The 23,850-nt window shown below is 33.3% G+C and overlaps 1 protein-coding gene across 1 annotated transcript in view; it reads right to left on the reverse strand.

Annotated features, from left to right (window-relative positions):
- Mcm2 (DNA replication licensing factor Mcm2) overlaps nucleotides 1-23,850 on the reverse strand; it is a 51,752-nt gene that overhangs the window by 17,834 nt on the left and 10,068 nt on the right. Inside the window, exons 5-11 of the mRNA XM_090368962.1 lie at nucleotides 16,421-16,595; nucleotides 16,058-16,277; nucleotides 13,389-13,596; nucleotides 10,215-10,349; nucleotides 6,568-6,759; nucleotides 4,608-4,701; nucleotides 641-891 (exon numbers count right to left, since the gene is read on the reverse strand). Coding sequence (XP_090225088.1) covers nucleotides 641-891; nucleotides 4,608-4,701; nucleotides 6,568-6,759; nucleotides 10,215-10,349; nucleotides 13,389-13,596; nucleotides 16,058-16,277; nucleotides 16,421-16,595 — 1,275 coding nt within the window. The remainder of the gene's footprint in view (nucleotides 1-640; nucleotides 892-4,607; nucleotides 4,702-6,567; nucleotides 6,760-10,214; nucleotides 10,350-13,388; nucleotides 13,597-16,057; nucleotides 16,278-16,420; nucleotides 16,596-23,850) is intronic.

Genomic DNA, 23,850 nt, shown 5'->3' on the forward strand with positions numbered 1-23,850 from the left:
TTGTCATTACAGCTGTGAGGCCTGGTGTTCTCCTGTGTTGGTGGAATCAGATGCTTTTGAACTGTTGACCTCTGTATTATGCAGATTATTATCACAAGTTACTGAAGGATAGGGTAAAACTGACAATATTAGCAAAATACAGAGATCAACAGTTCAAAAGCATCTGATTCCACCAACACAGGAGAACACCAGGCCTCACAGCTGTAATGACAATGAATATTAAGAAAGATCGAAAATGGGAGGTACTTCCCCCCCCCCCCAACACACAATCTTAACGCCTTTCTGAATTCAAATCACCAGAACAGTCTTCAGGTAGTAAAACATTTCGAAATAATGGGAGAACCACCAAAGCCAGCAAATGTGGTTCTGAAAACTTTAAATTTCTTTACAAAAGTCATCTGGCAGCTAGCAAAAAAATGGAAAGAGGTGTTCAGATAAAGAGGAAGACTATTTTATGAAGCAACAATATATTACTGATACTCAGTGCCAATAAAATTTAAACAGCATTAAACCAAGGTTCAATGGTGTCTACTTAATAACCAATGTTAATGAATTAAAAGCAATTCTGGTTATAAAATGGTTTCTGAAAAAACAGATAAGCAAATAGTAATGTCTGTTTGGGTATGTTAAAATATCTCACCTTATCAAACTCGTCAATGAGACAAACACCTTTGTCAGCTAGTACAAGAGCACCAGCCTCAAGGGTCCACTCTTTAGTTACTGGACTTCTCTGTACATAAGCTGTCAAACCAACAGCAGATGCTCCTTGACCAGTGGTATACACTGCACGAGTAGCTATCTTTTCTATGTATTTCAGAAATTGAGACTTAGCTGTGCCAGGATCACCACATATAAGAATATTAATATCACCTCGTACTCTGTGCTTCTGACCTGGAAATACAAAATTATTCATCATGATATAACAGATACAAAACATTTCTGAATGACAATAAAAAGGCTTATGTTTAAAAGTACATAATGTACCTTATCAAATAAAACAAAAACTGTGCACTATGGTAACAATCAAGTAGAATCTAGATGGTCAAGGTCTTAAGAGCTAAGACCAATACTTCTACTGACAAAAACAGGTTTAAATTCAAAAGTGCAATCACTGCATCATGAACACTCCAACAAATGACAACTAATATCTTTCCATGTTGGGGAGGGGATAGATTCAACTTTTATTTCCTACCAAATTACTGAGTGATAACTGAATTATGACTATCTATCTAATACTACACTGGACAACTGTTCACACAAATAACAGCTGCTATTTGCTTACACATTGACTAGATGTCTGAAGATGTGCACAGGGATCTGCAGCCATGCTGCCTGCAAGGCTTTCCACAGTGCAGAATAGATGATGACTGCATGTCCATATGCCTCACTTCCTGTTCCAAAACATCCAACAGGTGTTCAAATGGATTGAGGTCAAGCAAATTTGGAGGGCAATCAAGATGGGTAATACCTTCACTGTAGTCCCTAAACCACTGATGCACAATGCAGACCCAAACACAGTGCATTAGTATCTTGGAAGATCCCATTTCTGTCTGGGAAAAAATGCAACATGGCAGGGTGTACATGGTCTCCTAAGAGCTGACAGTAAACCTCACAAGTGAAACTTTGGTCAATATGCACCAAGGGCCCTAGTTCTTGCCAGCAAAACATGCCTTGTGATTGAACAACCACTGCCACCTACATAGCAGGACCCATGAACAAAACCAAATTATGATATTAGAGTCCCCCATAAATGATTACATCTACCCATATATTTATTTTGGCACCTCCATAGCCAGGTGGGCAGGAGCAGCAGTGCATAGCACATGCTTCTTGATTAGACCGGGGTTCGAGCCCGTGACCACTAAATACAGAGGACGCGGAAAGGTCAGGGAATGACCACCGAATATCCCCCGAGCAATATGGCCTTAGTTGCTAATGCTCCTAAAAACCACTAAAAACAATATATTTATTTTGTCTGTAAATTGCATGTGTTCTAAGGTTGATTTACTTGTTTGCTGGACGAAAAAACCTTGCTATCTATGCCTGAGACCGACTACCTCAACCACAGAGTGAAAAAAGCCCACTAAAGTTCCTCACGTCATCGATAGGATTCGAACCCGGGCCTTTTCCACCCGGTGCAATGGGTCCATGGATTCGCGTTGCTTGTGCCACACACAAAGGTGTCCATCGGCATGTTGCACAAGGTAGTTGGACTCATCTGACTAGCATGCTCTTTTCCATTCCGCCAGTGTCTGACCAGCACATTGTTGACACCACAGTATTCACTGTTGACAATGATAGATTAGTGGTGAGGAGAAGATGTCTCTTGGGGTGTCTGCTGCAAGAACCCCATATGTCTCAATGTGTAGCACATCGTCATTGGGGATATTGTTCTTGCATTCCCCATAATGTACTGTGATGTCAACTGTCACACAGTGACCTGCTGTTGAGCCCATATAACGTGCTGCATCCTTCGCTCAACTCGAACATCCACCTTGCATAATTATTTACAGTCCTGTCAGTGGGAGGTGGTTTGACTCATTTGACAACATTCTTTGTACACCTTAACCACAGTGTGCTATAAGCAACCAACAAGATGTGCTGTTTCCAATATGGAAGTACTCAATGAAGAAGCACCCACAATCATACCCCTTTGAAACTCCATGATATCTTTACTATGTCCCATAACTACTACTTTATTACTTTAACTTGCACGACCAGATGCAAATTACCACTGCTCTAGCATACAAAGCTGTTTGATTTTTATACTGCAAGCCATGTAGCCCAGTCCCTTATGGATGAGATGGTCATAATTCAGTGATCACTGAGGAGTGTATATTTAATCAATAAAAATTCTTCATATCCTACCTTAAGAAAAGGATCAGCAAATGCATTGTGTCCTTGAGGAAAGAAACCATTGTGCAAAATAAGAAAAGATACATTCAATTTTATTCATAAAAATTTCCTTTCTTTCTAATAGCAACATTAAATCCTTTCAGAAAACACTGATAGTTTACGACTGCATACATGCATCCAAATACATTCTCTAAAACTTCCAAATATTACCACCTGCTTTATTAAAACGTTCAGCAACATAGTTTAACCTGATCCTTCACAACTAGATATCAAATTATAGACCAAATTACTAATAGTCCTCTGTGAAAAATATTCAAAAAAAAAAAAAAAAATCATCATATACTTAAAATAAAATAAAATAAAACTGTTCCTGGCAAAATCTAGAAAAAATAAGTTAAAAATGAAGGTCCTAGCAAAATATAGTTTCATCACATCAGCAGAGATGATATGAGTGTACTGGAGAGAAGTAAACTGGGAAACACTAAATATACTGCACACAATTAAGGCTATATAAAGTAACAAACCATTTTACAAAACCTTTATTATAATAATAATATGAAAAGTAGACTATCCATAGTCCTATTGGATTGGGGTATAAGAAAATGCAAAATGAATCTCATCAACCAATGCAATACCACCACTCTGTTTATTGGAGACTTGAAGTGGTGAAACCCATGTTTAGTCTCCAGATCAAAGTTTCTGGCATCCTACCCCCCAACTTCTCTTTCAACCCACGCACTGTATAAAGTACTATAGGTTTTATTGCCTTTTGTGTTTGGATTTTTCATTAAAATAATCCATTTATTCAGATATTACTTCAAATAAATTATAAAACATTATTAATATCTATAAATTTTAGTAAAAATAAATATTTTTCTTACTGAGAGTAAAAATATTTTCTGTATATCCATCAGCACTGAAGAATACACCAAGATTCTGATTCTGTGCATGTCAATAACCATTATATAATTTATAGTGACAATAGCAGTTCATTCTTAAAATTAAATAATCTGAATAAAAGAATGCAACAGAAATGCATTCTGACATTGATTAATGAACTACCAAAAGGATATGAACACTTTGCATAAAAGTCCAAATAACAAAAAAGAAATATAGCTGAAATGCATTATCTATTCTGCTAACTGCAGGCATCACACACAATCTCTGAATAATATGTATCTCTTAGCAATTCATCATCATTCTAATGGCAATTAGAATGATGATGAATTGCCATTAGGTAAATTGCCATTTATGATGATGGTTAGTTTTCGCCAAACTGCAGATACAGTTATAACAGATAAAGCATGCACCTGAAATGTTATATCCTGTATACTGCTAAAATGCAGGGTTCTTGCAGTTATTCTATACATCACATGTTACTTTTGTGTAATATGTGTCCCATTAGTAATTTAGCATCATTCTAATGGCCAGTGAGAATCTCTCATGCTTCCAAATACACTGCAGGTAGGTGCCTTACCTGTACGTTACTCATCTGCATTCTTTGGAAATTTATCTTGCAAGATGTATCATTACTCTTGTACATCATACTGATTAAAATATTCTAACCTTCATTAAATAAACTAATACTCTCTAAAAGTCAACCCACCCAACACTTCCACACACACCACCTCAAATTTAAATAAAAGAGTTAACCAAGCAAATTCACACAAGTAAGAAATGGAAAATTTCACACATTTTAATGATTTCAATTAATAATAAGACAATGATGTTGCATAATAAGAAAAAAATACCTGGATTTTTTGGTTCTCCACCAAAGAGAGAAAGTGAAATGGCCCTTTTAATTGGCTCATGACCACAAATTGATGGAGCAATACTGGCAACAATCTAAAAATAGATGGATATATAATATGACACACATAAAAGCAAAATTTCACAGACAGACAGATATTTTAATGTTTAATTAATGTTTTTAATTTAAAGGCTACAGTAAAATCTTGAGAAAGTAAAAAATGTGGAACACCAAAAATCTCCACATCATTAGCATCTCTTAAAAGAAAATTTTAAGGGTTGTTAAAATGCAGTTTATAAAACTGTACCATTAAAAAATTAACAATCATATTTATTTGAATCTAAGATGGATTTTTTTTTTTCCAATACTCAAATTTCAGAAAGTAGCATTAGAATCACTACCATCCATTTAAAAGATAATTCAAATATTATCTTCAGGATCACTCCTTTAACCTTTTTTAGAAGTATGTACATAAAAACTACAACTTTCATGTACAGGCTCTGAGAAGTGCACATGAGATCTTGTTGAGTTTTAGGTGCACCATTCACTTAGACCATTTTGTGTCATTGCATTTTATGTCTGTACAAGTGTGTGTTCAGGGATGTTCATGTTATGAAGGCTGAAAAACCCAAAATAACTCATGGAGGAACCCTGCTCCCTCCACCTGAGATCATCTAACTAAACCTTGACTGATGAGTAATTTAGAAACTTCTCCACTTGTTAATGGGAGTCAAATCCAGATCTCTCTAAACAAGTGATATAAACACAATACTGTCAAAGAGAGTCATTTCATGCAATATGTTCCTTTAATGTATGAAATATCTTATTTTTCTAGCATATGCTTCCATCTCTTACCTGTGTTTCCAACCAATTGTAGACTCACTTTATGAACACGATATGAACACTTTGCATAAAAGTCCAAATAACAAAAAAGAAATATAGCTGAAATGCATTATCTATTCTGCTAACTGCAGGCATCACAAATAGCTTTGAAAATCAGAGAAGATTGCACTGTTGACCCTAGTTACTCTATTTCGGCTTTAAAAAACTGAACTTTAATAATTTCAGTGGAATTCAGATGCAGAATTTAATAAAGCTGGATCGAGTAATATATTTATAGATGTTATTAACTATGAAAAGTGGAATTAACTCTATGGTGTCCTGTAGAACACTTCACTGCTAATTCTCTTCACGTCTGTTAATTACATTAATAGACATGGAGGATATTCTTGAATCAAAAATAGTAATGACAGGTTTTATTTACAAATCTTTTCAAATCATCTTTTATGAATCAATTTTTTAATTTGGATTTGATTTTTTGCAATAATTTCACTCTAGTGGTAGGTAATAAAGTCAAAATAAAATCATATTAATATTTAAAGAATTTATGTATGAAGGTTTCATTTTTACAAAATTTCATGACCTCACTCACTCCCTCCCCAGAGCCTGCTGCTAAAAAATCCACCACTAGGGATCCACCCGCATGCAGTAAATGCACTGCTGAAAAGGTTAAAGAACCTCATATGTTCTTAATATAGAGGATATTATGCGAAAGCTTTATATGTTGATTGAAACTACTTGCAAGATACATAAACTCCTGGCCCAGTACATTCATAATATTAAGCTATATTTTGAGTCCTGTGGGATTCTTCTTTGGACCAAAATGGCCAGATAATCCTCGAGCAGTGCCCAATAAATAGTATTAGTCTTACTACTGGCCACCAGTGATAGGAAGCCAGGCTTTTGCTGCCCCAGACAAAACTACCTATGCATTTTCCTCCTCTCACAGATAACAAGCTAGCTGGCATTGGTGTCTGGAATTTTCCCATCATCCTCAACTAACCATGGAGGAAACTTATTCTAACAACTCACTGGAAAAAGGAAAATGTCTTACAATTTCAAACACAAAAGAAGACTGAGAGATATACTATGAGAAGAGGATTTTGATATATTAAACTCACCCTTTCTCCTATCCTTTCATCTTTAGAGAGTGCAACTATAGCTTTAATATCCTCATCTGTTAAATTCTTTGTAGCAACTTTATCATCTTTCTTGAAAATATGATTGGCCATTATGACAGTAGCAAAAACAGGAAATCCATTAGCCATGTTCAAGGAACCATCATAACTGTTTGTATAAACTCCAGTAAGTTCCTAAAAACAAAAAAAAAAAAAAAAAAATTTAAGATTAGACATGGTATCATTATAAGTTTATTAAAAATACATGTATTCAATTAATCTAACTTTTATTTCTGTATCCCACTACAGCCATTGACAGCCAGATGAACCTTTATTCTGTCATACCTTTTAATATTCCATTATCTCATAAATAATGTCATTATTCTCTTTTTCAAAATAAAAGCACAATTACATTGAATCAAGTATATATATCTTTCTTCATTCTGTATGACTCTGCTATCTTCCTACAAGTACTTCAATACCACATGTATAAAAATTCTTTTGGCTTTTACAGTGGCAGTTTTATAGATTTCTGAATCAGTGGTAACATAGTAGTGTCTGTTGTAGTTTGTTCCATATCTGTTGTAGTCTGGTGACAATCAAGGAGATTGATATTACACCAGACTACAACAGATATGGAATTCCCCCTAAATAAATCTCCTTGATTTTTTTATATATTATCCAAGTACTATTCAGTATGTGCATTGTTCCGATAAAAATCAGTGAGGCCAAGCATTTCCTTATTTGCTAAGATTATCTAATTACAATGTGTGTGCAACACACTTTTTAAGTTTTGACACTTTAGCAGATACAAATGGTGATGGAAAGTAGCATGAGTCAAACTAAGTTTCTGGATAAGATTTATAACAGTTACAGTGAAAAAGTAAAAGTAAACTGCAGCCATTATCAACCCAATGCAGGATGGAAGCCTCCTCAACGATTCATGTTAAGGGAATGGACCATAATCTACCACACTGGTCCAGTGCAGGTTGGCAGATCGACCATATTTAGCAGTCAGGGGCTTGAACCCTAGTCTACTCAAAGAGCTACTGCACTCCAGCTCCTGACCACTCAGCTACAGATTATGAATCCCCCAAGAAAGTGCAGTATTTATATGATACTAAGGAACTTGTGATTGTACTATGTGACAACTTACATTTACATACCAATGTTTAATCTTGTCAAATGTAACTTTTGGCATGTATCACTGAACTGAACAGCTCAGCCTGAATGCTTTCCATCTGCTTAGCTGCCAAGCATTTCCCTATTTGCCAAGATTATCTAATTAAAATTCACCACACAAAAATTTTAACACTAACCATTTCCTCACACTTAGATTTCCTCGCTATACCACAACTTTGTGCGTGTGCACGTGTGTGTGCGTGCGTGCGTGTGTGTGTTTTTGGCCGTAGTTGATTTATTCTCTTTTTAAATTAAAAAAAAAACTGTGCCTAATGTGTACTTTTAACAGCCGCACCTTAATTCTACTAAATTAGAAGATAAATGTATAAATAACACAAGTTTAGAAATGAGAGAAAAAAAACCAACAGTATTCAGGAAAAGCTGATGCATCAGCATACAGTTTTGTACATTTTAAATTGAGAAAAATTAATATATAAAAAAAAAAAAAAAAAACAGATAATATGAATATCAACTGCAACCATACAAATTTGTATAATAAAATCTGATAATAATTAGCACTACTGAAACACAACAAAATATTTTTATGATGTGTCTATGTTTTATGCTACCTTATTTCTTGCTATATTTTTAGGCCAAAAGAGCAAGCAATTTTCCTCCTTATGCTTCTTTGATCCCATCTATCCATATTCCCATTGGTCACTTTATTTATAAGCCTATTACCATTCATTCTTGTTTTAAATAACTGTTGAGCTAATCGTCCATCCTTTCTATAGGTCCATACCATCTAAGATTGCCTCACTTACCATGGATTCGATATTAAACCCAAGACTTTTTTTCTTATAATTTCATTTTTATGGTCTTGTCATTGTTTCCATCTCTTACTTCCATTATTTTTCTTAAGACTCATTTTTGAAGATTATAATTTTTTATCAATTCCCTTATCCTTTACTCAGCTCTAAACTCTATGAGTTAATTAAACTTAAGAATGCTGTTACAAGACCATACAAACATGCTAAATTTTCTTGTCTCTTCTCTCCCAACTTTCATGACTATTGTTTTTCTGTAATTATTTTTTATGCCAAATTCTCTACACCCTTTACATAATTTATTCAGAGATTCTTGACAATCATGTAATCTACTATTTAAGAGCATACTCTCATCTATATAAAAAATAATGATCCAATTGTCACATCTCCTATGGTAAATTTTGTCAACAATTAACATTCTTTTAATATGCTAGCTATTAAAAGAATTCATTTTCTAAAGTAATTCTTTTAATAGCTGATTAAATAGTTGACAAAAATTACAAAAAGAAGTGGTGATAAGATTATAATTCCCTTAAAAGATAACTTAATGCCAAATTTTTCAAAGTTTGAAAGGGCAGATTTCTAAGATACTTTATCATATGGCTCTTTCAAGATCAACAAATCCTAAGTATAGGATTTGCTAGTTTATTCCTGCTAGTTCCATAACTTTTCTATAATTTTATCACAGTGCAAATATCTGATCATGCATCCCTATATGACCTAAAGGCTGTTCTTTTCTGAAATTACATTCAACAATACTTCAAACCTTTTTCTTAAAATACTTGCCTGAATATTTCTTCTATACATTCAGCTTTATTTTCTTTTTCATATGTTGATGCAACTAATGGCTTGCTCCAATCTTTCAGAACTTGTCCTTTGGAAAATACAATACAATATATCCACTGGACAATACAATATAACCACTATGATTCTATTTTCCATCCATCTTTCAGCATTTTGGGTCTAATTTCTTCTACACTAGCTGCCTTTCCATATTTTTTGTAGCCCTTTCTAATTCCACATAGAGATAGTATAAAAAATTTCTTCCATTTCAATCTTTTACACTTTTTTAGTGGTCTTCAATCTTCAAAACAAGTTAGCATCTTACTGTCTATTTTCTGATTTAGCTATAAGCTATAAAAATGAGTATGCTTACTGTTGCTGCAACACATATATGTTGAGCTTGTCACTATACAATATAAAGTGGGCTAGTTAACCAATTTCAATAGTACAACATAACTCAGTATCTCCTGAATAAGTCAGAAAAAAGTACAATATATCAATTCTAGTACCTATATGATGTCCCGAAATGCATATATTAGAGCTCATTCTAATTGTACAATAAAGCTTTTGCTAACTCTAATCACGATATGTTAAACTTATAACAAATTGCTTATATATCAATGGTATTTCAAGAATACCACATTCTCATTACCAGAGAGGCTAGAAATTTCAAGATACCTAGGTTCTTAACAGTATGTAATTATGCTCAAAAACAGTTGTATATATAAAAAAATGTTAAGTTTAATATGGTGAATACTTTTCTTTTCTTTCTTTTTTTTTGTTGTCTATGCTCAATTCTAGTACCTATATGATGTCCTGAAATGCATATATTAGAGCTCATTCTAGTTGTACAATAAAATATAATATATATATATAAAGTGATTACAGAATAAAAAATATTAAAAAGTGGAAACTTACAATCTCATCACCAGGCTTACAAGAATCACAAAGATCGGCAAGTAGGATGGCATCTTTTGACCTTGGAAGTCGTCCTGCAGCAACTTTTCCTGGACTTTCCTGGATAATTATACGCTGATAATTTTCATAAACTGTCTGCAAGAAGGAAGGTGCACAATGCATCAAATTTTTAATAAATATTCTCAGGACTTTTGGACAAAGTATTGAAGAAATTTCAACTTTAATATACACTGTGAATTTGCTTAAAAGGACAAAGTTTAAAATGTTATCCTAAGAACTTCAAATTGTTTGGTCTTGAAAAATGTGAAAATATTAAGTTTAATAATTCCTCTAAGATTGTTTACTGCTTAAAGAAGTTCAAATTATCTTGCTCTCTTCAAAAACATCTTATCTGTATAGGGTATAACAAACTGGTTTCACCAGTTCATTATACTTTATTTTTAGCCATTTAATAAATTACCAACATGATAATTTATTAAACAGTAAAAATCCATTATCTTAGAAATAAACAGAGCAGAAGTAATATTCCTGTACTTTATATTTGTATTTGTATTCTGCATATCTTCATATTTCTTATTTTTACTATTTTTCTATATATATTTATTTTCACATATGAAGTTATTATTATTGTTATTATTTGGTTTTTAGGAGCATTAGCAACTAAGGCCATATTGCTCCAGGGATATGCGGTGGTCATTCCCTGACCTTTCCGCATCCTCCATATTTGGTGGTGACGGGCTCGAACCCCAGTCTAATCAAGAAGCGTGTGCTATGCACTGCTGCTCCTTCCCACCTGGCTACGGAGGCGCCCACATATGAAGTGTGGCTATTAAATAATGAGACACATGCACAGCCACTACACACAAAGGCATGGTGGTTGACCTTGAACCTTTCCCAAGTGCTTGCCAAGTCACATTCCAATGCACTCATTTGCTTTGCAGTGAGACAAGTTTTCGTTAACTTGTGTTTTTGCAGTTTTCTCGTATAATGACAGACAAAAGAATTGAACAATGAATTAACCTCAAATTTTTAACAAAACACCAACTGAAAATTATGAGTTGCAACACGAAGTTTATGGGGAAGATATTATGTCAAGAGCTCACTTGTTCAAATTACATAAAAGATTTTCAGAAGGGAGAGAGAATGTGGAAGATGATGAATGACTGGTCTGCCCAGTATCCATGAAAATTAATGAAAATGTGCACTGGATAAGGACACTGATTGTCGTTTAAGCATTAGAATAGTTGCATCAGGAATAGTTGCAAAGAAACAGTTACACAAATTTTAACTTTTCAGTGAAAATTTAGACATGAGAAAAGTGTGTGCCAAGATGGTGCCAAAATTTTTGAATGAAGACCAAAGAATGAGAAGACACCTAGTTTATGAAGATGTTTTGAAAAAAAAAAACTGACGATCCAGACTTTCTGAGCACTGTGATTACTTGCAATGAAGGTTTAGGCTGTTCAAGTATGACCCAGAAACTAAAGGACACTCGATGCAATGGAAGTCAAAACAATCCCCCCCCCCCTTAAAAAAAACAAGCATTTCAAAATCACAAAAAAAGCAGTATGTGTACCCCATATGCATGAAAGATGATTTACTTTATGTGAAAACTTCTATAGCAGCACTAGAGTAAAACCGTTTAAATTTTTAAACAGTTTGATCAAAACTTACTTACTTATGCTACTTAGAAGGTTATTAAAGTCTGCATTTTATTCTTGCATAATATTCTGCTTTTATTCTTGCAATAATATTGCTACCCACTGCTTAGACTATCAAATCAGCATTAGTAACTGAGTTGGCATCATTTAGGAAGTGACGTCATTTCCATATCTTAGTATGAACTTACTCTACCAAATCAATGTTAGTGACTGAGTTAGAATCATTAGCACGATTTAGGAAGTGACATCATTTGCATCATTTAAAATCTAACAGCCAGATAATAGGAAATGACATCAATTACATCATTTCAGTAAAAAAATTTTGTTACCAATCAATTGCGTCATTTCCATAAAAAAATTTCATTAACACTCAATTGTGCCATTTCTGTTACCGAAAGAAAATTTTGTTACCAATCGATTTTACTCTAGTGCCGCCATAGATGTTTTCACATCAAAAGTGAAAACCATGCTTCTTGTTTTCTTCAATATTAAAGGAATTATTATGACTGAATATGTTCTACCAAATCAGACTCAACCAAATATACTACATTGAAGTTCTACCTAAAAAACTTTGAAGAAAGAGACCTGAATTGTGGAAGGATGGTTGGATGCTCCATCAAGATAATGCTCTAGCACACAACATGCTCTCTGTTTGCAAGTTTCTGGCTAATAAATCAAATCCCTGCATGTGAACATGCACCCTACTCACCAGACCTTAGTCCTTGTAACTTTTTCTCTTCCCTAAACTGGAAAGTGTACTTATCAAGGGAACCCATTTTCAGTCCACTGAAGACAGTCAGAAAAAAATTACCAGTGTTAAAAGGGCTCATAGAAGATGACTTCTAGAAATGTTTCTGTGCTTGGAAGAAACATATGAAACAGTGTGTGTGTGCGAGCCCAAAGCAATCATTTTAAAGGGGGTTAACTTGTAAGGTACAAAATATTTGATTATATTTATTTTATTGCAAAAGTCTCATTATTTAATAGCTACATCTTGTAAATATCCATTCACTTCACTTGCTGTTCACCTATCTTTAACAGGTGAGCAGCAGGCAAAACCATGCGGAGTCACAAAAGACACCACATAGCACTTGTGAATTTCAAATGTGATATGGCATTTTTAATAACCTCACTATCAATTGTTCTGTTCATTCGTACTACCTAATGTCTACTGCGCTCTGATAAAGCAATATCAACATCTTTTTTTAAAAGAAAATATCAAAAAAAAATTTTTTTAATAATTTTTAATAATTAGAGCAAACTCACCAAAAGGATGAAACTGGCCCTAAAGGAAACAGCTAAGATCTATGTTAAAAAGTTTTTTTTTTTTCTTTTTAAAATTTTGCATGCTAGAATAGAAATGTCCATTCTATTCTACAGTAAGCAGTGAACAAAGTATTCCCTATGCCTACTGCTCACTGTCTTCAATTTCTGCATATCATTTATTAATCTGAAAGAGGTTTGTAAATGATTAAGTCACAATTTTTTTTTAATATAAACCACCTGCTCTTACCTGCTCCATATTGATAGCAAAAGGTCCATTGCTTTGACATTCAGGACAGGTACCTGGCTTTACTTCATTATTTTGGGTTTGAACATAAGGGCCTAATACAAAGTTGCATTTCACACAATCATATTTCACCAGAGATAGCTGTGGAAGCACGCCAGTAGTAGATGTCACAACCCCACCTGTTCTAATCAACTGATTCAAATGTAACTGTCTGGGGGAGGGGGGGGGGAGAATAATAATAATAATAATGGTGAAAAAAAATATATTATCCATCTATAAATTCTATAACAAAAAATTAACTAAATAATATAATTTTTTAAAAGAAACAGTTTCATGAAAGGCAATTAAAAAATAAAAATTTGAATATATCTGAAATGAGTAAAGTAATCATACTTCACAGTCATGAAAATTAGCTTAAGTTCAACACCCAATAACAAACTCTACATATTAAGCAAATCAGCACATTTAGTTGGAAGTTAACAAACAAAATCAGTCCAGTTAGTTAATGACAGTTTTTAACACATATAATTATTGTTGTTATGAATTAATACGTTGATATTATGGTATTTATGTAACCTAATGGGCATGGAAAAAATTTAATAGGAAATATTCATAAATATCAACACTATAAGCTTCTAATTTTGGAAGTCTACCAAACTCCTCTGTAAACAATAACTTTACAAAACCTGATGTAATGAATGATTAATGATATATATATATATATATATATAATTAATAATAATAAGTGATTAATGAATCACTAACCCAACAAGTTTGTTTTTGGAAAATAATACCACTAGAGTGCATTTGACCAAGTAATAAATATTTAAGTGAAAATCTGTATTGGTTTATTATTTATTTGTATTGTTATTTTTTTAAATAATTGTTACCATTAGAAACATATTTTACCATCAAATAATTGTTAACCAGGAAAAAAAAAAGATATATATGAATGCAAAATATTCATGCCTGCTGGTGGAGAAAATTTAAACAAAGAAGCATAATTATACCTATATAGCAAATTATTTAACACATAAGATTACTTAACAAATAAGACAGTGCAGAAGGTCAGTTTAAGCAAGCTTATAATATTGTTTTGCAAAAAGTGGCAATTATGAATGATATTCAAAATACGGTAAACACTTTAAAGTCTGGCATCATACGTGATGAGAGAGATGCCACATTTTAGAAAGTATATCTAGTGGTTGAGTAGTTTTGGGGATGCACATTTCAATGAATATTAAACACTAACAACTGAACTTATTTACATCTATAAATATACTAAAAGGAAGTGCTAATGGTTAAAAATGTAAATAAGAGTTCAAGTTGTTAGCAATTACAATAAACAAAGTAACAACAAATGTTGCAATGTACTGTAATGTCAATTTTAAATGCATGTGTTTTATAATAAGAAAAAATATCAGTGATTGTGTTACATGTCAATGAATGCAGAAAAAAAAAAAAAAACTCTCACAATGGCAGATAAAAAAGCTACTCTTCTTTAGGAATAATTACAATGAGGTATGTACAATCTTTATCAATTTACATGACATTTTGATTTTAATATTGTACTGTAATGCAATCAGTTTTGTGGACATAATAATAATGATCACGAAGCTTCGCTTGTCACCATTATAATTACCATGAAGCCAATGAGCTGTATGACTAGTTAAAATGGCAACAAATAACAGAATAAATCTGATCTGTTGTTTGTGCACGTCAGTAAAATCTACTGTTTATGGAAGAGATGAACAAGAGATTTATTGAAAATACATTTTTCCAGCTGAGACATACATTTGTCTCTGAAATATATATTTTTCCAGCAGAAGATAGAGAGAGAGAGAGAGATAGAAAATGACCAGTGCCATTTTCTATCTCTCTGTTCTAAAGCGACATCAAACTGGTCACTGGCTCATACAACTACTTCTTTTATAGACAAATGAGATAGTCAACAGAAGTACTGGATTGTTTTTTTTTTTATTTCTGGATTGCAAATTGTTACAGAGTGTAAAGTGCAGATTTTACAGTTAACTATATTATTCATATTTATCGTATACAGTGTATATATGAATATACTAAATAAAATAAACTCCTGTTACAGTGCCTTTGAAGAGACCAGCCCAAAGCACTACAAGTGAGAAAGCATTATAAGGGTTGATCAGTGGACCAGAAGAAAAGAGTGCTAAAAGTGGTATAATGCAATATGTGGAAGTGTTATAACAAGAGTTTATCATATATAATGTCCTTCAAGCAATATATATGGATTATAATATGAATAAGAACACAAAACACAAAAAAGGAAAGGAATAAATAAAAGCAGTCCATATTTTTAACAAAAGTACTGAATTCTCACTCAAAAATAGTTACTTATCTGAATAAGCTTAACAAGTTAACTTTTCACTTGTTAAACTTATTCAGAGATAAAGCAATACCTATGCCATTAAGAATAGGTTAAAAATTATATGAGAGAAGTTAAAAAAGGATCAACTACAATCATCAATTCCCTCTTGCTGAATTTCTTATTAATCTAACAAGTATACACTATAAGGCAGAACTCCATTTCATAAAGACATAAGCAGTTTATTTTGTTTCTTAATTAACACTAGGTCTGTAAAAAGAAATTTCTGTACTAGATACTTATATCAAATAAAGTAAACACAGAAGAATCATACCTCAGGCTTCTGAGCTCCTCAATCAGTGGTAAGTCAGTGATACGAACATGAATTTCTTTGGCAATTCTTTCATATTGAGGAAACATACCAAGTACTACATCTTTGGCCCCCTTATCAAATATCTGTAACATTTCAGTTGGGGCCTCTGGTAAAAAATATGCTAGGACCTGCTCTTCAGATGCCAATATATTGTAATCTATTTCAAAACTAGCTCTGTTTTCTATAGGGAAAAAAACATATCTTTAAAATCACAATAAGACTGATTATATTTTTATGTACAAAATAAAAAGAAAAATAAATATTAAGAACTCTTAAGCCAGGTACTAACTTTTGTTTTACTTATGCTTTAAAATTATATAATACCTTCACACATCTGTCGAATCTTTTCTCGATACAAGTTGTGACCCTTGGAATCGACAAAAGTCCGGAGAAAATTTTTGAACCTATTATAAATCTCAGTACGAGGACCTAAAAGATTTACCCATTCTCGAACAGTGTGGCCACGCATATCTTCTAAGTTTTCAATGCTTTCCACCATCTAAAAATGAATACAAAAATTAAAATTATTTATTTTTTTAAATTTAAATAGAAGCTTCTCAAGAAATAAAAATTTTACAAAACCCATTGTATACAGAAACTATTTTTGATAAACATACACATCTGTAAAGCAAAAGAAATTACATTCTAAACAATAATACAAGAAAAACTCAAATACAATAACCAGCATACTTTAAAAAATTTGAAAAACTGGTTTTTGGATATTTGCAATCCAAAAAGAGAAGCTGCTTCTGCTTTACATAATCTGATCTCTCTCTCTCTCTCTCTCAAACCTTATCTCATATCATACTTGTAACACACTTACTTGGTTTCTTCACTTTTGAATCTCATGCAGTTTTTCTTAAACTATTTGTTGTTCATCATACAGCAGACCATCATAAATTCAGTAAACATTAGCTCTTGTATGATTTTTGAAACTTAATTAATTGAGCATTACTGTGCTAGTAGCAAAGTGCAGAGGCTTTCAACTACTGCAGAAAGATTATTTGATATTCTGATGAACTTTGAAGCAATTTTTCCACTAATGCAAATATAGAATATTACTCACTTTGGGAAATTTTCTAAGATAGTTATTAAATCTAAGTAATCAAAAAAAAAAAAAGGAATCAATCAATTTAAAACTGAATACAGCCATGGAAAATTCTGTTGTAACTTCCCAAAGCATGTTTCTCTGATGTCAATCAAATTCATGCCATGATATGACTGGACAGCTTGCTGGAAATTAAAGATCGCATTTCTAACTAGATGCTCTTAATCACAACTGTGGCTATTGTTTTTTAATTTTTTAGTTTAAGTTTTGAATAATAATAGTTGTACATGCATCACAGTATAAAAGACACTGGAAATTGTGCTTCTTTGGGAAGCTACAGCCACATTTCTCACAGTTGTATGTAACATCTGCTGAAGTATGGGATGTGCAAAGTAATTTCTTGATTATTAGGTTTTTTTGTTGCAAAAAATTTTCTGAAAGTGCTGGTTTTGGAATTTCAGATTTATCAGGTTTTACCTTTGATACATAAACATGTTCTAGCACATGTCTGTACACACATCCCAATCGCCCACCCTACATACAAAAAAATATCACACACATTTACTTACCTGTCCTGTATCTGCTTATTCTGTCTACATAATTTGTGTAAATTTTAGGAAGATTCTGCTTTGGATTTTCATACTTCAGCATTGGTAGCGAGACAGAGATTTTGTTAAAATTATAACACCATAGATTATTAGACCTTATGTCAGGATTAAGACAGGAGATGTGCTTTGCTTATGCTTTATTTTGAAGCAGATCTGCTCTGCCAGGCATTGATAAATTTTTTCATTCCGCTTCTCTCCCCAAATCCCCTATTAACTTTCTGCAACTTAAATCATCAGTATTTCCTTTAAACCTTTAGCCTTAGGATACTGTTCATAATCCTCATTCAGTTAATCTGGTCCACAAATCATGGCATGACACAAATTTCATTCAGGCAATTCCTTCTGATCTATATCCATGTTCCCAGGACTTTGTCCTGGGAACATGGATATTATATTTTTATATATATTTATTTATATTTATATTTTTTATTTTTAATCAATTCCTAGATATGAAAGTGTTTCAGGATGACTTTCACACCCAGGAAGTTAGCATCCTCCAAAAAAATATCTGTTTATTCTAGTACCCAAAACACCACAGATTTTTTAAAATGCTCTCATACCCAGGAACTTCAGTCAAAAATATAGAAAATAACAACAAACCTAATAAACTCCTTAATGACACATCTACATATGGGCCTCACAATGAATAAAGGGATTGAAAGAAAATTAAACAATTTCTTAAAAGACAACTTAATAAAAATAAAACTGTTGACTTAACTTTCAAAAGACTGAATCCTAATAAACTCGGAAGCTCCATACATCTTCACTAATATAAAGGCATACAAATGATCTTCCATCCTAGGTGTTATCTGTCATTACTGACAGATAACACCTTGGTTGCAACCTAGCCAAACAAGATATTTTGTCAATATCAATCATTACTGGTGGATAACAAATGGTTGAGTCTACTTTCCTTTGCCATTCCCACACTTTCTTCAGCAAAAAACTGACTTTATTAACAGAATTAAGCTACCGCAATTTCAAGATGAAGACATACTTGTAGGCTTCAATCAAGAGTCTATGTTTACCAACACTCCTTCCTGAAGCCATCAGTTCCCTTATTAACATATTAGAACTACCCATTTCAATCAATGCCCTACTTGAATTTAACAATGTTGAAGAAGCTGTAGAATTAACTATAGGACAAGTCTAGTTTTCTTCTAACAGAAGATTCTTCTGTTAGAAGAAATAGAGGCCTAAGCATGGGTATCACACTTTTCAGCTAAAATTTACAAGAGTGACTTTGAACAATGGAGGATTAACTCATCTCCCACCCCATTCCTGAAATTATGGTTCAAATTTGTTGATATTTTAACATATATCAACTTCCCTGATGATAACATTAATTTTACAATGGAAAAAGGTGATTAAAACTCCCTCCCCTTTACAGATGTAAATGTTAGCATTAAAAATAAACTAAACACTTCTGTTTATAGAATAACAACTGGTACACAATATCAGTTTTAAACTTTTATTCTAACCATCCTATGTCAGTAAAATCAGCATTATAACAAGTATGAGTTTTTGAGCATTAATAACAAGTTGTTGAGTTTTTGTAAGTTATCTTCTGAGCAGCTTCTGAGAGTTCTCAGAAGCTGCTCAGAAGATAACTTACAAAAACTCAACAACATAAAACTCATACTTACAAACAAAATCCAGAAACCACTATTAACAAAACCATTAGTAACTTTCAAGGTCTTCCCCCCCCCCCACATCAAGACAACCTCTCCAAACAGATCCTAATTTGTTTTAATCTTCTATCCTGGTCTAGGATAAACCAGTAACAGAACTGCTAAAAAACAATGTTAATGTTAGTTTTAAAGGTAGCAAAAATCTTAAACAAATCTGTACCTACTCCCCACCCCCAATGAGAGATGTAGTTTATAAACTTGATGTAAAGCAAACTCAAAAAAACTGCAAAAATGAATTGACAAACACCTTCTTCATGCAAAATGAGCAAACCTAACTCAAGGTGACACAAGATTCCATTCCATATCAGAAGGTCAGAAACATCGCTCACCAACAAAAAAGAAGACTTCCTAGAAGTTTTACTAGAAACACTATGGGAAAAACTTAACAGAAACATAGGCAAAGTTACTATCCCCAATTCTAGATAACTTTCTTCAACAGGGTGTCAACCAGAACCGATAACAGACAACAAGGTAACACCAATCAGAATAAACCACAAACCCTAAGCTAGACTCCAAATTCCGGGTTCAGTTACATCTAAACCTTAGTTGATTTTTTTTTTGTTAGTTGTTGGCGCATCGGTTTCTGTGGCCATAATGCACCTCCCAAAGTTTTTGCATTTTACTGTGATCCAAGCCCGAGGTGGGATTCGAACCCGCGACCTTTGGGTTGCCAGGCAGGCACTTTACCTACCTGGCTAGCCCAGTCGGCAACCTTAGTTGAAGCCAAGCTGACAGTTTAATTAGAGGCAACAATCAATGCATATAGCAGTAGTTCACAAAGCACAACTTCCACATCTGCTATGGCATTCAGTGTGGTTAGCAGCAAAAAGAAGTCTTTAGTCCAATCAACAAGGTGCAAATTGACCACCTAACCATTTTTGTTCCTGGCCCTCTTTCTCTGGACATTTCTCTCCTCTTAGTTTCACTGTGTTGTGTACCACAAGAGGACTACATATAATATTTCTTCCAGACTGTAGGCATCTTAAGATGCAATTTCATTACATCTTAATGAAATTTCATTTCATTACGATGTAATGAAATTTCATGTAATGGTTTATCTATTCCACTTCCCACAGATGAAGAAACCAGTGTTATGAAATATTTGGGTTTCTTGTAATGTTCAGTTATTAATTAATTAAATTTCAAAATTATATTTTAGCAATGCAGTGCAGTGTATATTTTAATCAGATTAGTCATTCCTGCTAACATAATTGTCCTTTAACCACCTCATTTGGAGTAATAGTGGTCGTGGCACACCACAGCCTTAGTTGCTTTTGCGCCAGTAAAGTTCAAATCCTATCCTATCCTATCCTTGGAGTAATAGTTTCATGTTTATATTTTATGATTGCAATGTTGTTTTCCTTTAATTTTCGGCAGAATTAATAAGTTTTGTTTTGTTGAAAAGAATGTATAAAAAGAACATTTTGAAATTTTCATTAAAAAAAATAAAAATATTCACATTTAATAAGTATTGCAATCTATAAGTAAAAAGATCAAGCATTGATTTACTTCAAGCAGAACTAAAAAAAAAATCCTTTTGCCAGAAATAAAAAACAAATTTGGACATCAGCCAGGTACCCAAATTTATTATGGGAAACTTTTCTATACTAAACAGTCATGATCAAGGGCACACTACTTCCAGATCAGTAGACATCTGATATGGCAATTGTTCATTTATAGTAGGATCTTCCTATTCATAAGTGATTAGAAAATAAACTTCATAATATCTTTTCTGATGTAATATAAACTACTCAAAAAGATCATGAAAATGCAGCAATGATGATAGGTCTATATATCACTCAACTGGACATCTCTGTGGAGAGCTTTAAATGCTAAGAATAATATTTCTAGAACATCAAAAATGGCAGAAGCTTCCTTTTTAACATAAAATATATGCTCGAAATTTCAGAAACTTTGAGACAAGAAAACAGGTTTACAGAAATAGTTTCGGGAGAGAAGATGAAACTATATTGGCCACACTTTCTATAAGTTTGGATTGTCTGTTCTGGAACTGATACATCTATAATAAATCACATAGCAATTCCAGGTTAGAGGGAAATAAATTTCAGCTGGATAACTGTTAAATAAATTAGATGGTGTGTACCAGAATACAGAAAATGTAGAATTTTAATGCAAAATTATGAATAACATCCATTCATACTGCATTAGAAATGTTTTGTTTTGTAATGCAACCATGACAACCTTGAGAAAGCAGTCAGTAAAACATAAAAATAATAATGTCATAACAAAATGGGTTTTGTGACCATGATATCTGTTTACTGCAGCACACCATTTCATTATATCTCCCTACATGGTGTAACCATTCTAGAGGATCTGAGGGAAGTGGATTACTTCTGTTTTGAGATCTTTTTACATAAAGGAGTTCTAACATTGAGGAATTTGTTGATCTTTAATTTTTTTTTTTAAATGTACAAAATTCACTCCAGCTTCAACTTAAATTTGCTATTTTCTTCAGAAGGAGCTCTTTGTTCTGCTCAAGAATGCTATGCAATCAATCCATCTATACAGAAACTCCAAGAGCAGTTTTTAAATATGTCCCATGGGAATACACTTTGTAGTTCTAAAGCAACCAAAATACTAGGTAATTTTGGCAAGAAAATTAGCCTGGATTTAGCCATGTTAGAGACATTCATGTATTGTATGGTGAATATTTTTTCAGTTTGGAAATATTACAACAAAAAAAAAGTAAAATAAAATAAACACTAACAAATATAATTAGAGAAAAATAGCCTATAAAATAAAAGTAGAGTTAGGATTGTTAATGAAATTAGGTCTAGTATATTGTTTCATTTAACAAAAATTTGATTTAAATTAATACCTTAAGATGCTTCAAAATTAACAGAAGGTCACATTTGATAGAATACAGGAGATTAAAGTTTCCCCAGAATAAAGGTTTCAAATTTAAGATTGAGGCTTTTATCGTGACAGGGTTCTTCAACTGCAGTGGGAGGAAAGCAAATGGCAATTATATTTACAGAGAAATGACTAACAACAGCTTCCACACATAGAGCCTCACATTATGGAAAGTTAATTTCGATATATGATTTTATTTTCCACAATATTTTAATCATTAACATCACAACACCTCTTTTATCAAATCTGCAATTTAGATCTAAAAAAAGCTGCACAGAACTTTTATGGTAGCAGTATTATGAAATTAGTTCAGAAAGTTCTAATAATGGATTTATTGTTGTGAATCAGTGATTCAAATTCAAGATTACATAATGCTTCCCTCAAAGAAATGTCTTGGATAACTACACACTTTTGCCATCAACTGTGCAGTTCTTGGAAGTATCAATGAAAATCATTTTCCAGAATACACTTCAGAGCAGCAGTTTCTGTGCCTCTCACCATGTCCATGCTACTGAATGCCATCCTTTCAGCTGAGATTTCAATCCTGAATAGGTTAAAGTCTGACACCAAGAGATTTGGCAAGTATGGAGGATGTGGTAATATTATCAACATGGTACTTGCCAGGTATTTTGTTCCACTTAGCACTTGATGGGTTATTGCACTGGCATGTAAGAACAACCAATCCTTATCAGTCCATGGCTGCTACCATTTATAATAAATGGTGTCCCATAAATAAAACAGAATCTACTCATAACATGTCTTGTTAACACTGAACCCTTTTGGTATGAATTCACAACAAACAATTCCTTTGGTAGGTCCCAGAAAACGTTTAGCATGACTTTACCCTTGCTTCTGCCTCGACAAAACTTCTTGGAGCAAGGTTAGGGCTTGTTCTTCCAAAACTGAACACTGGTATATGCTCTGAAAACAATACAAAAATACTGTAGACAAACACGAAGCATGTTCAAACCATCCCAAACCATGCTAGATCCAAACAACCTGTCAACATACAGGTAGTGCTTACAGTGTTTGTCTTCCTGGGGCTGGCACTACCCATAGGCAAACTAGACAACTGCCCAAGGTGCCAAAATCTGGGTGCATCATGGATGGAATGTGCATGCGAAAATTTATTTTGTTTCTCAGTGCAAACTAAACTAGAATTACAATTAATAAGCTTTCGGCTGGGAGGCAGCCTTCTTCAGATTGAATACATGAATGGCAGTTGGAATAGAGATGTGCATTGCCAGGATGGTGCGTGAGGCGCGTGGTTGTTTGTTGATGTTTGTGGCTGTGACATATGGTGGCGACGTGGCCAGCGTTTGTCTATGGATAGAATTACTGCCTCTGTGATGGGGTTAACTTGGCAACCACTGTTCCTGTTCAAAGAGGCATCCGAGCATTTTATATTTAACGATTCCAACCAGGTGCGCTTTAGGTAATGGTGGGACCTGTCCACAATTACCTAATAATGTGCATGATTACGTATTTGTAGACCAAAGCAACTAGATCACTGCCACAAAGTGTTCCAACTAC

The sequence above is a fragment of the Mastigoproctus giganteus genome, chromosome 2 (genome assembly GCF_048544385.1).
Source record: "Mastigoproctus giganteus isolate SK-2022 chromosome 2, ASM4854438v1, whole genome shotgun sequence".
NCBI classification, from domain to species: domain Eukaryota; kingdom Metazoa; phylum Arthropoda; class Arachnida; order Uropygi; family Thelyphonidae; genus Mastigoproctus; species Mastigoproctus giganteus.